The following is a 12,603-nucleotide window of genomic DNA, read 5'->3' as shown; positions in this document are numbered from 1 at the left end:
TGTGTGGCTGGAACCTAGTGAGGTTTGTGTTTACCTTAGTGGCAGATGAGCAGAAATGAGTAACAGCTGGTTCCTAGCAGTATGAAATATGAAAGGATATGCACGTGTGCGCACACACACGGAGAAAATTGAGTGTGAACAGTTTAAACAGACTATCATGTGAGTGTAAATAGTTTAAACAGACTATCATGTGAGTGTGAATAGTTTAAACAGACTATCTTGTGAGTGTGAATAGTTTAAACAGACTATTGTGTGAGTGTGAATAGTTTAAACAGACTATCGTGTGAGTGTGAATAGTTTAAACAGACTATCGTGTGAGTGTGAATAGTTTAAACAGACTATCGTGTGAGTGTGAATAGTTTAAACAGACTATCATGTGAGTGTGAATAGTTTAAACAGACTGTCATGTGAGTGTGAATAGTTTAAACAGACTATCATGTGAGTGGTAGTTTAAACAGACTATCATGTGAGTGGTAGTTTCATTAGGAAAGATACTACTGATTGGAGAAACGGTTCAGAAGTTTCTGCCTGTGTTTATTTCTTTTTTTAAATTTACTTTTGTTTTGTTTTTATTGAGCTATGTATTTTTCTCGGCTCTCCTCCCTTCCTCCCACCTCCCCTTCTGCCTTTTCCCATGATCTCCACACTCCCAGTTTACTCAGGAGATCTTGTCTTTTTCTACTTCCCATGTAGATTAGAAGGTTTTACTCTTTCATTGGGAGAGCTGAGACCAATATTTCCTAAACTACATTCTATGAGTTATTAATGGCAGCTTCTTTGTTATTCTTCCTCCTCAGAGGTCATTCCCTTTCAGTATCCTTGCTTCATTCATCTTCATGCTCCTTGGGTTTGTGGGTGATGCAGGACTCTTTAGGGAAGGATTTTCTCATCTGCTAAGTTTTATTGCCATTCATTTTAACATCAGTTTTTCCTTTTACTTTGCCAGATGGGAACAGATGCTCAAAACCAGATTCTTTTAGAGCATGCTGCATTAAGAGAAACAGTTAATGCTTTGATCAGTGACAAAAAGCTACAAGAGATATTCAGCCGAGGTAAGAACAAGCAGTTTTCTGTCCTTGGACTCTAGATCAGGTGGGCCATTGATGGAGAGAATGTCTATAATTAACTGAATTTCTAGAATAACTGAAAACAAACAAACAAAAAACAGCCTCTTACTCAGGCCATTATGTTTAGTGTACTAAACACATGTACTAAACAGTGTCACTTCCTACCATTGGGTAGAGGGTTCAATTTATAAAATTTCCATATTTTCTAATAATTCATAGTCCTGACAAACACAGCACCCCTAGATCTTCTTTCTGTATTTCAAAACACAAAGTTTTGATGTTTTCCACATAGTATGTTAACTACATACTAAACAAAGCATTAATGATAGAGACACCACCCTTAGAGAAAGCCTTCGCTGTTGTTCTAGTTATACTAACAACTTGCACATTTCTCAAGAGCTAAAAGCTTGTTAACACCAACAAAGTATATGCATAAAGCCGTCCGTCCATTCATAGACTTGTTCATTAACAACAAAAGTAAAGGGGGAGGTGTGTGCTAGAGTTTTTGAGTCTAGTCAGTGGTAGAGTGCTTCTGTAAAATATGTAAATTCCTAGCTCCCATATTTTCACCATGAGTTGAACTCTCACCCTAACAGTACTGAAACAGATAGCAGGCATTAATGGTCATTAATTATCCCTATGGCCATTTTACCTAGTAGCACATTTAGCTTAGTGACCTGGTTTGTTTTGTTTTGCTTTATAGCTTAGGCTAGCCTTTCAGAATTTTATGGTTGAGGGAAGAGATAAGAATAGATTAGATAAAATAATAGATTAAAAAGATAGAATTGGGGACTTGGGAGATTCCTTAGAAATGAAAAGTTTATAAAATTCACTAGAAAAAAACATTGTTTCATTTTTATTCTATTGAGTATGAAAAATTTTTCCTTTCAGCTCTGCACAGAAAATGCTAAGTGTTTACCTCATGTGCTTAGCCCAAGCATTCAGTTCTAATTGTTCTCTTCTCTAGGTCCCTATAGTGTTCAAGGTCACAGGGTCAAAATATACCAGCCAGAAGGAGAAGAAGTATGGCTATGTGGTGTTGTAAATCGTCAGGACACAATCACCCGTCTCATGGAGGTTTCTATAACTGAGGTGAGGCTCTTATTCTGTAAGAGGTACAGCCACTGCTTTAGTGTGGATGACAGCAAAAGTATTTCAGCATTGTAAGAAGACTAACTTCTCCCTCTGCCTCTGCTTCTGAGTGAGCCTGAGGAAGGCTGCGTAACTGTTACCTCATTGTGAGTTAGAGGTAAACATGTAAAACCTCACTGACACCTTTAAGCCCATCACTCTGGAGGCAGAGGCAGGCAGATCTCTGAGTTCAAGGCCAGCCTGGTCTACAGAGCGAGTTCTGGGACAGCCAGAGCTGTTACACAGAGAAATCCTGTTTTGAAAAACCAATAAATAAGTAAGCCTGCTGACTTCATAGCATGGGAGTCTCTGACAGTTCTTGTAAACTGGGTGTGGCTACATTTACATGTAGTTCCAGCACTCTGGAAGCCTTAATCCCGTGGAAGAAGAGGAAAGACCACTACTGAAATTCTTTGGTCAAATTACACAGGCTTTATTTTCTGTCACACAGAGCTGTCTCCCTCAATTGGAGTTTGAGAAAATAGCATTGAACATAGAAGAAGGTTAGATTTAAATAGCCCCCAAACTTCAAGGCTTCAGGATAAGGTTTGCAGGATTTCCAGAAGAATTTTGCTTGTATAGAAACTTAGTTGAACATTTCAAAATTATTTGACAGAATATCTTATCAGGATATATTCAAAGGTGTTATCACAGTACGTCAAGGTATGAGTCAAACTCCATAGTGTGAGGGGAACATGTCAAGTTCCAGAAATGGGTTAAAGCACAGTCAAGCTTGAATTTTGCAGCAAACAGAAAAAAACTTGTTGTAATAATAAAGTTAGTTTTTTGTTTATATGCATAGGTGTGTGTGGGTGTATGTGCTATATGCATAGTGTGCCCACAGAGGTCTGAAGAAAGTAGGATTTCCTTAAATTGTTCCACATAGTTAATGATTTACCATGTGGGCACTGAGTAAACGTGATGCCAACCTCTGCTCTAAAGCTGCCCTATTTCTCTAGTCCCTCCCCACTAAAGACAATTTTTAAAAAACGTTCAGATTATATACATACATGTAAAGTGCATAATGAAAACTGCCTCTTCCTCTAAGAAACTATTTATTACTCCCACAGTGGTGCCACCAGTGTGGTGTTTTCCATATTCTTCCTAATATTTTCTAAGTATGTATCTATAATATGTTTTTAGTTATATGAAGTTTATACTTTAGTGATTGATATAATATGGTACATAGGCACAATTCATCTTTTGAATATAATTGTATATGGATGCTACACACACATACACATATATATGTATATATACATATATATGTATTTGACTCGTCCTTTAAAATATACGTTTAGTCTACGGGCAGTGATGGCGCATGCCCTGAATCCCAGCACTCAGGAGACAGAGGCAGGCAGATCTCGGTGAGTTCGAGGCCAGTCTGGTCTACAAGAGGACAGGTCCCAAACCATGTCTCGAAAAAAACAAACAAACAAAAAAAGTATATTCTAAGTTGATATATCATAACTAAATAGTTTTAAATTAGGGGACTTTGAAATCAGGCAAGGTATTTTTACTAACACAGGTATTGGCTCAATTAGCACACTTATACATGATTTCACACATTTTATTTATTAGATTGAACCCTTCATGAAGGTATGGAAAGGTGGTTCAGCAGGAAAGAGCGCCTGGGCCTGAGTTTGTTGCCTAGCACCCTCTTATAGCTGCCTATAACTCCACTTAAAGGGGTTCCCACACTCTCTTCTGACCATTTGTACTCATGTACAAACACACATACATAACTTGTAATTAAAAATAAGTCTGTTAAATACATTCCTAGCTGGGCGCTTGCAGCATACGCCTTTAATCCCAGCACTTGGGAGGCAGAGGCAGGCAGATCTCTGAGTTTGAGGCCAGCCTGGTCTACTAGAGCTAGTTCCAGGACATGCTCTAAAGCTACAGAGAAACCCTGTCTCAAAAAACGGGGTTGGAGGGCTGGAGAGATGGCTCAACAGTTAAGAGCATTGCCTGCTCTTCCAAAGGTCCTGAGTTCAATTCCCGGCAACTACATGGTGGCTCACAACCATCTGTAATGAGGTCTGGTGCCCTCTTCTGGCCTGCAGGCATACATGGAGGCTGAACACTGTGTACATAATAAATAAATAAAATAAATATTAAAATAAATAAATAAATAAATAAATCCTTAAAAAAAAAAAAAAGCTGGGGCTGGAGAGATGGTACAGAGGTTAAGAGTACTGACTGCCCTTCTTGAGGTCCTGAGTTCAATTCCCAGCAACCACATGGTGGCTCTCAACCATCTGTAATGAGATCTGGTGCCCTCTTCTGGCCTGCAGGCATACATGGAGGCTGAATGCTGTGTACATAGTAAATAAATAAATAAATCTTTAAAAAAAAGAAAATAAATTCCTTTGTGTCTAATTGCTAGAAATAGAATAAACGTGTACTTTATCACATTGTCCCCATTCCTACAGGTTTTTTCTTTAATAGTTGAGTGCCTCTTTTAATGATTGTTGGCTTAGATACGGAAATTTAAATGAATATGCTAAGACAATATTTGATCATAGACATTATTACATCAAAGACATACTTAGATCTTGAACTCGCTCAGTTCTTTAATAATTTGTTAGCTTAATATATTAATCCTTACCATATTCTAGATGTTATTTACAATACTGTTACTAGGAAAACTACTTAGGAAGTTTACTTTTGTAGGGAAGTAAAATTAAATAGATACCTATATTGTTGATGAAAATGTATATTACATTTTGGTTGTCAAGGTATTAACTATTTTTTCTCTTTTTTGATGGGTTCTGCTTTCTTGCTCTATAGACTGGCGAAATGAAGTCAGTAGACCCCAGACTTATCCATGTGATGCTGATGGACAATTCAACACCACAGAGTGAGGTACAGTAATAGTCTAAGTAGATTTGTAAGTTTGTGTTACTCTGCTATGTGTATCCCTTGAATACATATTTTCCATGGATTCCCTTGAGTTGCTTGGCTCTGGCTATTCTTTCTTTTCTGATTTCTTTTTGATTTGTCTAGTTAAGAGAGAACAGCCTTAGGAAAAAGACCTAGTTTGAGCAAACCCTTTTAATTAAAGCAATGTCCCCATTGTAAAATTCATGGCCTCTTTCTTCTTATATTCTCCTAGGTCAAGTTAATAGATAGTTAAAACTGCAGTAAACAATAGCAATAATAATGACTTGCCTAATAATAGGCTATAAAGGAAAAGCTGTATCCTTCCTACCCCTAAATCAGCTCCCAGTGGGCTCCAAGGTAGAGTGAAATTCTATATTTTGTAGTGAAATCAAATTAAACAAATGCCTAGTTAGAGTTCCATACACAATGATTTGTTTTATAATTATTCTGAACCATGCCAACCTTTGGTTCATTAAAAATTATTGTAACAAATAATAAACTATGTTAAAAATCTGCCTGAGCCAGCCATACCTGACAATGAATTCCAGCACATTGATGGTAAAGCAAGGATATCAGGAGTTCAAGGCCAGCCTGGTCTAACTGAGGCCCTGTCTCAAAAGACAAAACAAATGTCCACATTCATAGTCTTCAAAGTACTAATACCTCTGTAATGTTCCTCTTTCATTCTTTTTTGACAAGTATGCGGTCCTTCTTTTCCTGTTGAGACAGGATCTGTGTATGTCTGGTACTCACTGTGTAGACTGGGCTGGCCTGGAGATCCACCTGCTCTCCTCTCAAGTGTTGGGCCTATAGGTGTGTGCCACCATGCACTGCTGTGCAGTCATTGTTGAAACAAGAAGAGAAGGAAAGGAAAGAACCAGATTAAATTTAATATGTCTTTAATTACATTATCATAAATAGGATAAGCCCTTACTGTATGTGCATGGCTGCGAATACCTCTTATTTTGATGATGTATTGAGCTCTACTTTTGTTTCTTTCTGTGTTTCATTTGTTTTCTTAAGTACTTATTAATATATAAATGGTACTGCTCAGTTGGTTAGATAAAGCTGGAGAGCCTGCATAGGTCTCACTCCCCATGCTGTCTGCTCACATCTGAGCAACTCAGCATAATAGGACCCACGCTGGTTCTTAGAGACTTGTGGAGACTGCTCTGAGCCAGGGCTGCAGTTTGGCCATGAGTTAGAAACTGAATCTGTGTTTTTTAGCTGAAGATATTGGCTCTTTCCTTTTTGGCTTTGTCATGGTATGACTATATTCTTTACTAACAAAATACAATTATTATCGACACTGTTCTAAGCTCTATAATAACCGTTTAGACCTCCACGATCAATCCCCTCATCTCTGTTAAGTGTGAGGATGAATAAATGAACTATCTCAGTAAATATGCTTCTGCTGTTAGGCTGAAAACTTGCCAAATGGGTAGTTTTAAATGAGGATGAAATAAAAACTATGCTCAACAAAGTACTTTCAATTCTTGAATAAAAGTATGGGAAACTTAGATAATATTACCAGAAATATGATAGATACTTAGTCATAGTGAGCATGTTATTATTTATTCAGACTTGTTAATTATCTCTGTGGAAACTTGGATAATAGTGCCAGAAGTATGGAGAAATGAAAGTAAATCTTGTGGTTTTTGGTTTGGTTTGGTTTTTGAGTTTTACAGGAGATACTAGAAATGTGGCTTATAGGTTGTAAAGTTCCTAGGCTCAGTTCCAGCATTGACCTGCTGTCCCATAATCTCCTATAACTTTAGTTCCAGGCATCAGATGCCCCCTTCTGGCCTCCAAAGGCATGTGTATGTACATGGCCTATGTAAATCTTTTGAAAAATGAATTTTATAAGAAAATTAAGGGAGAAAAATGAAGGCAGCAAAAAAGGAAAGTAAAAAATACATAAATTGGAAAGAAGGAAAAAAAATTTTTAAAGACAAGGTTTTTCTATGTAGCTGTGACTGTCCTGTAACTCACTGTCTAGAGCAGGGTGACCTCAAACTCAGAGCTTTGCCTGCCTCTACCGGAACTAAAGGCATGCACCACTCCACCCAGCTCCAAGGAAAATTTAAAGCTTTTACAAAGTTGGTGGTAATACACGCCTTCAATCACAGCAAGTGGGAGGAAAAGGTAGGAAAATTCAAGGCCAGCCTGGTCTACAGAGCAAGTTCCTGGACAGGCTCCAAAGCTACACAAAGAAACCCTGTCACAAAAAAACAAAGAAATTGACATACCAGATATAATGATTCCAGTAAAGATATGACTCTATAAGTATTGAGGGTAGTGGGGCAGATTTATTAGATGGTAAATGTTCACTGCTACACAGAACTAGCTTATTACCCCCTCTATACTCTTCAGTGCTTCCGAACCAGCCTAAAACCTGTTTCTCAGGAAAGGATGAGAACTGTCCCTTCTAATCCCCATCGTTTTAGGTGTCTGTCCTCAAAGACGTCACAAGACGTCATTGGTAGTGTGAGATACTTGAAAAAAAAAAGGTTTGCGGTTTGCTCTGTTGTTTTTTTCCAGTTCCCTGACTAAAGGTTTGGAGAAAGGTCTGGAAATCAATGGAGTCTAACAGTGTCTGTGTGCAGTTCAAAATGTCAGGTTTACTTTTCCTTTGGTCAGGATTCACATATTTTGGGCTGAGTGATTTCTAAATAGTGGAGTTTTTATATTTCAGTATTTGAAGTGCAAGCCTATCAAAAACAGAATAGGTGCCGGTGGGACAGAAGCAGAAGCTCTGAGTCTGAGGCTCAGACATGTCAGTGTGGCATGTAAGCTCACCCTTTCAAAATAAATCCAAAAACATAAATATATTTTTTAACTTTAAAAAAAAGTATTCATTTTATGTGTATGGGTGTTTTTGCCTGTATGTATGCCTGTGCATCTTCTGAGCATGCCTGGTGCCCTCAAATGTCAGAGTTCGTCAGATTCCTTGGAAGTGAAATTACACAGGTGGTTGAAAGCTTTCGTGTGGGTGCTGGGAGTCAACTCCAAGTCCTCTAGACGAGCAGCTAGTGCTCTTAACCACCGAGTCTTTTCTCCAGCCACCACCACCACCACCACCACCCTGACCCTTTGTTTTTTTGGCAGGGCAGGGGCATGAGGCAGGGTTTCTGTATGTAACAGCTCTGTTTTTCCACCTGCCTCTGCGTCCTTGGTGCTGGGGGATTAAAGGCCTGTGCCACCACCACCTGGCTGAAAATTTTTTCTGAAGGGATGCTAAAGAGGTGGTTCAGCAGTTAAAAGTACTGGCGGCTGCTCTTTAGAGAACTGGTATTTAGCATCTAGAACCCATATCAGGCAGTTTAAAACTGCCTGTAACACCAGCACCAGGGGATCCTACTTCCACCTCTGGCCTCTGAGGGTACCAGTACACACATGGAAGACACATGGCACATACATACACATACATGAAAATTAAAAAACCCAAGGAGATAAATGTGCAAACATTATTTCATTATTGGGCAAATAATGCTCCTAACCTAGCTCTGACAATTGGGTTTGTAGCAGAAATTCCACAAATTGTTGAAATGCTCAAAAAAATAAAAAAAAATAAAAAAATCCCTGTGAAGCAGTATATTTTACCTGCAAGCTTTTGCCACAGAAGTTAACCTCTAGTAACTACTATCTTGAATGTGTGTATCTATAAAGTGAGCCACCAGAGGACTGGAATTTTCTGAATGTTTAGAGCTGGCATCAGGACTGTGCCTTCTTTATCTGCTTCTAGGGATGGGAACACACTAATGGCTAATGGTTTTCACAGAATGAAAGATCCCTTACAATAAACCTTTTTTGAATTTTGTTTTGTAGGGGGGTACCATAAAAGCAGTAAAATCTTCCAAAGGAAAGAAGAAGAGAGAGAGCATAGAGGGGAGAGATGGCCGGAGGAGGAAAAGTGCTTCGGACTCTGGGTGTGACCCTGCTACAAAGAAATTAAAAGGAGACAGGGGTGAAGTAGACAGTAATGGGAGTGATGGAGGTGAGGCAAGCCGAGGGCCCTGGAAAGGAGGTAATGCCAGTGGAGAGCCAGGGCTGGAGCAAAGAGCCAAGCAGCCACCGTCTACATTTGTTCCCCAGATTAACCGCAACATTCGCTTTGCCACTTACACCAAAGAAAACGGCAGGACTCTGGTGGTGCAGGATGAACCTGTAGGTGGGGACATACCTGTACCGTTCACTCCATATTCTTCAGCCACAGGTCAGACACCTATGGCCCCAGAGGTAGGTGGAGCTGAAAACAAAGAGGCAGGAAAAACACTGGAACAAGTTAGCCAGGGCATGGTGGCTTCAGCAGCTGTAGTCACCACCACCAGCTCCACCCCAACTACGGTGAGGATCTCAGACACTGGCCTTGCATCAGGGACTGGGCCGGAAAAACAGAAAGGCAGCTGGTCGCAGGCCTCAGGAGAGGTGAGTGCTTCAGGGCAGACTTGGCAGATTTGCATTAACTCTTCCACCCTCCTTCATTGCTAATACATTGAAAAGCATCTGTAACGCCCCAAGGAAGGAAGATTTCTGATATGGACTTAAATTGTACTCTGCTCATTTGGCAAATATGTGTTTTTTAAATAACTTTATCAGCTCTTAAAAGTCACCTGAACAGTTGAGCTAATTAAAAACCAAAAGACAATTCAATTGAATGAGATGTGGAAAAGATCATTTGTGGGAATCTTTTTCTTTCAGTTATCTGTTGAGTTCACATAGCGGCTGAGCCTTTACTAGGACTCTGAGAGCAAAGTTAATGAATTCCAGTGTTGGTGATAGTGAACACCATAATGAAGGGTGTGTGTGTCCACGCTGCCATTGCGCTGTTTTCAGTTCTTCATTTCTGTGATATTTTTTCTTGTGGGCAGCCTGCTTGCTATTATTTGATATGGCCATAAGTTTTTGTCTTGTTAATCTTATCCTCTTAAAGAGCACTACTGTAAAATCTGATGGCTTTAGTCACAGTGGTATCCACTTTACTATGTGTTTTATATATATGTATAATCAATTATATCAATATAAGCTAAAATGGACAATATAAAAATTAGTTTTATATGGTCTTTGACCAAATTTGGTGACCAAAGTATAATTTATGGTGTTAGCATTTTTCTTTCAAGCAGGCTGTTAACTCATACTAGAATATGAAATCCTTGACTTTTAAAAAATATAAAAGAAAAAATAAAAAAGTTGGGAACTAGAGAAATGGCTCAGCAGTTGAGAGTACTGGCTGTTCTTGCAGAGGACCTGGCTTCAGTCCCCAGGACCCACAGAATGGATGTGGTACACTGAAATACATGCAGGCAAAACACTCAGACATAAAAATGTGTCTTAAAAAAATAAATAAAATAAAAGTTGGATATGCTGTAGTCTCTGGTCACTAATGAAACTAAGGCTAAGGGGTTCATTTGAACCAAGAGTTTAAGACAGTTAGCCTGGGCAATATAAAACTTCGTTACAAAAGTAAAAGAAAACCCAAACAAAAAACTTTATATGGGAAACTACTGTGTGCTAAATACTGTATATTATATATGAAAAACAGGCGTGGAAGTTTATGAGTACCTATAGTCACAGCACTCTGGAGGGAGCAAGAAGGGCAGAAAGTTCAAGTTTATTCTCAGCTACTTAAAGAGTTTGAGGCCAATCTAAAAAGAAAAATCCTTATTTGGAGGAGCTCTCCTACTAAATAAAATGGAATCATTTCAAGTATAGGAATGCCAGATAAAAATGGCATTTGGTTGAGGGTGTAGCTCAGTGGCAGAGCTCTTGCTTATTCTGTGTAAGGGCCAGGTTTCAGTCTCTAACACTACAAAACAGCCACAACAAAACCTATGACTTACTGATTTCATTTTTCTTCCCTGTCCTAGCAAGTGCAATGTTTCAAAGCTTTAGTATTCAGGGATAGGGAGGGAGATGAAAAGTTCAGACAGAAGACAAGACCTGTAAATGTAGTGCTGTTTATGGTTGTCTTGTTAATTAGCCAGTGTTAGCAAAAGAACAAGTAGCTCTTACGTGGATTTCTAGTGCAGATAAGTCGGTGTAGTGCCTAAGTTTTTAAAATCAACACTGCATCAAAGTTAGTATGAGTGTGAATGGGTTTATAAAACAAAACAAATTTTATGTACTATAAAATGTTTTATTCTTGAAGTCGAAAAGCTGAATAAATCTAAGTAATGTAGGTTCAATGGGTTGGAGAGTTTGGGATATGGTTCATTGGTAGAACACTTGCCTGGTGTGCTCACAATTCTAGTAGTTTCAGTCCCTAGTCATCCCTACCCCTCATTCCACCTCACAAAAAATTCAAATACCTTGGAGAAATTTCTGGACTATCAAGCATTTTATTAATGTTTCAGCCTGCCTTTTAAAATCAAAGTATAGCCATAAATGTTTCCATTACAATTATTTGATCTGAAATATAGAAACAGAATAGCCACTAAGAAATTTCTTCTAAAAACTGAGTTGCACCAGTTTTCATCCCTTTTTTCTAAGAAAAGGATTTGGGCCGGGTGGTGGTGGTGCACGCCTTTAATCCCAGCACTGGGAGGCAGAGGCAGGCGGATCTCTGTGAGTTCAAGGCCAGCCTGGTCTATAAGAGCTAGTTCCAGGACAGGCTACAAAGAAACCCGGTCATGAAAAACCAAAAAAAGAAAAAAAGAAAAGAAAAGGATTTGGAATTTGAAGGAAAGAGCAACCAAATTACTATCGCCCACGTGCTATTTGCTTTAGTAATGAAGTATGAGCTACTTAGAGTTCCTTAGAGTCTTGTGGGTATCGGGCTTCTGGCCAGATGCTGCTAGTGAAACAGCTGGAGAGCTTCGGTACTGTCAGCCCTGTTCTCTTTCATGAATGTAGGGTGTGTTAGTACTTGTGTGGTTAGTGGAAAGAAAGCGAACTTAACTCTAAAATGTCCCAAAACAGTCTTGGTAGCAAATATCAGCTGAAGCTAAGCTGCCAGTATTTTAGGCTTCTTTGCTACTCTAAAAAAAATTTACCATTATAACCATTAAAATGTATAGTTCTGTGGTGTTTAGTACACTCACAGTGTTATAAAGCCAGAACCATTACTAGTTTCCAAGATTTTTCTCACTCCAAACAGATACAATAAAGTGAATTTTTAGGTATATCATTCTTTTTTTAATAGTACATGATTTTCAAGTGAGGTGCTAGGATCTAAGTATTACAGATTTAAACCAATAATAAGAAAGGACTCCTATGAATATGTCTGTTTATGTATGTGTTAGGTCTAGGTGCCTAATGTACATGAAAGTGTCCTACAGGCATTCACATATGTAAGTTAAGCATTTTCAAAGTAAAGGAAGAAATGTCGAAATATTTCTTCCATTCTTTGTTATCCTAAATGTTTGTATTTAGCATATATTTCAATGTACACATTTTCATTTTGGGAGTCTTAATAGAACCTAATTATTGCAAAAGGTCTCAGTAAATTGCCTCATGTAAATTAGTGTTAGTTGAAGCATCTATTCAGTTTCAGTTGACATGAGCAGAGCATGTGGTGCAC

General features: G+C 38.6%; 1 protein-coding gene across 2 annotated transcripts in view; it reads left to right on the top strand.

Annotated features, from left to right (window-relative positions):
- LOC121453285 (lysine-specific demethylase 3B) overlaps window positions 1-12,603 on the top strand; it is a 62,442-nt gene that overhangs the window by 15,589 nt on the left and 34,250 nt on the right. The window contains exons 4-7 of one of the 2 annotated variants that reach the window (XM_041659930.1): window positions 947-1,052; window positions 2,035-2,159; window positions 4,992-5,066; window positions 8,913-9,512. In XM_041659930.1, coding sequence (XP_041515864.1) covers window positions 947-1,052; window positions 2,035-2,159; window positions 4,992-5,066; window positions 8,913-9,512 — 906 coding nt within the window. The remainder of the gene's footprint in view (window positions 1-946; window positions 1,053-2,034; window positions 2,160-4,991; window positions 5,067-8,912; window positions 9,513-12,603) is intronic. The other variant, XM_041659931.1, reaches the window with a different exon arrangement.

Source organism: Microtus oregoni, unplaced genomic scaffold (assembly GCF_018167655.1).
Source record: "Microtus oregoni isolate MIOR12 unplaced genomic scaffold, Mior012 000011F_ref0000422, whole genome shotgun sequence".
In the NCBI taxonomy this organism is placed as follows: Eukaryota; Metazoa; Chordata; class Mammalia; order Rodentia; family Cricetidae; genus Microtus; species Microtus oregoni.
The sequence above is the reverse complement of the archived record's forward strand: the minus strand, read 5'-3'. Positions and strand labels throughout refer to the sequence as shown.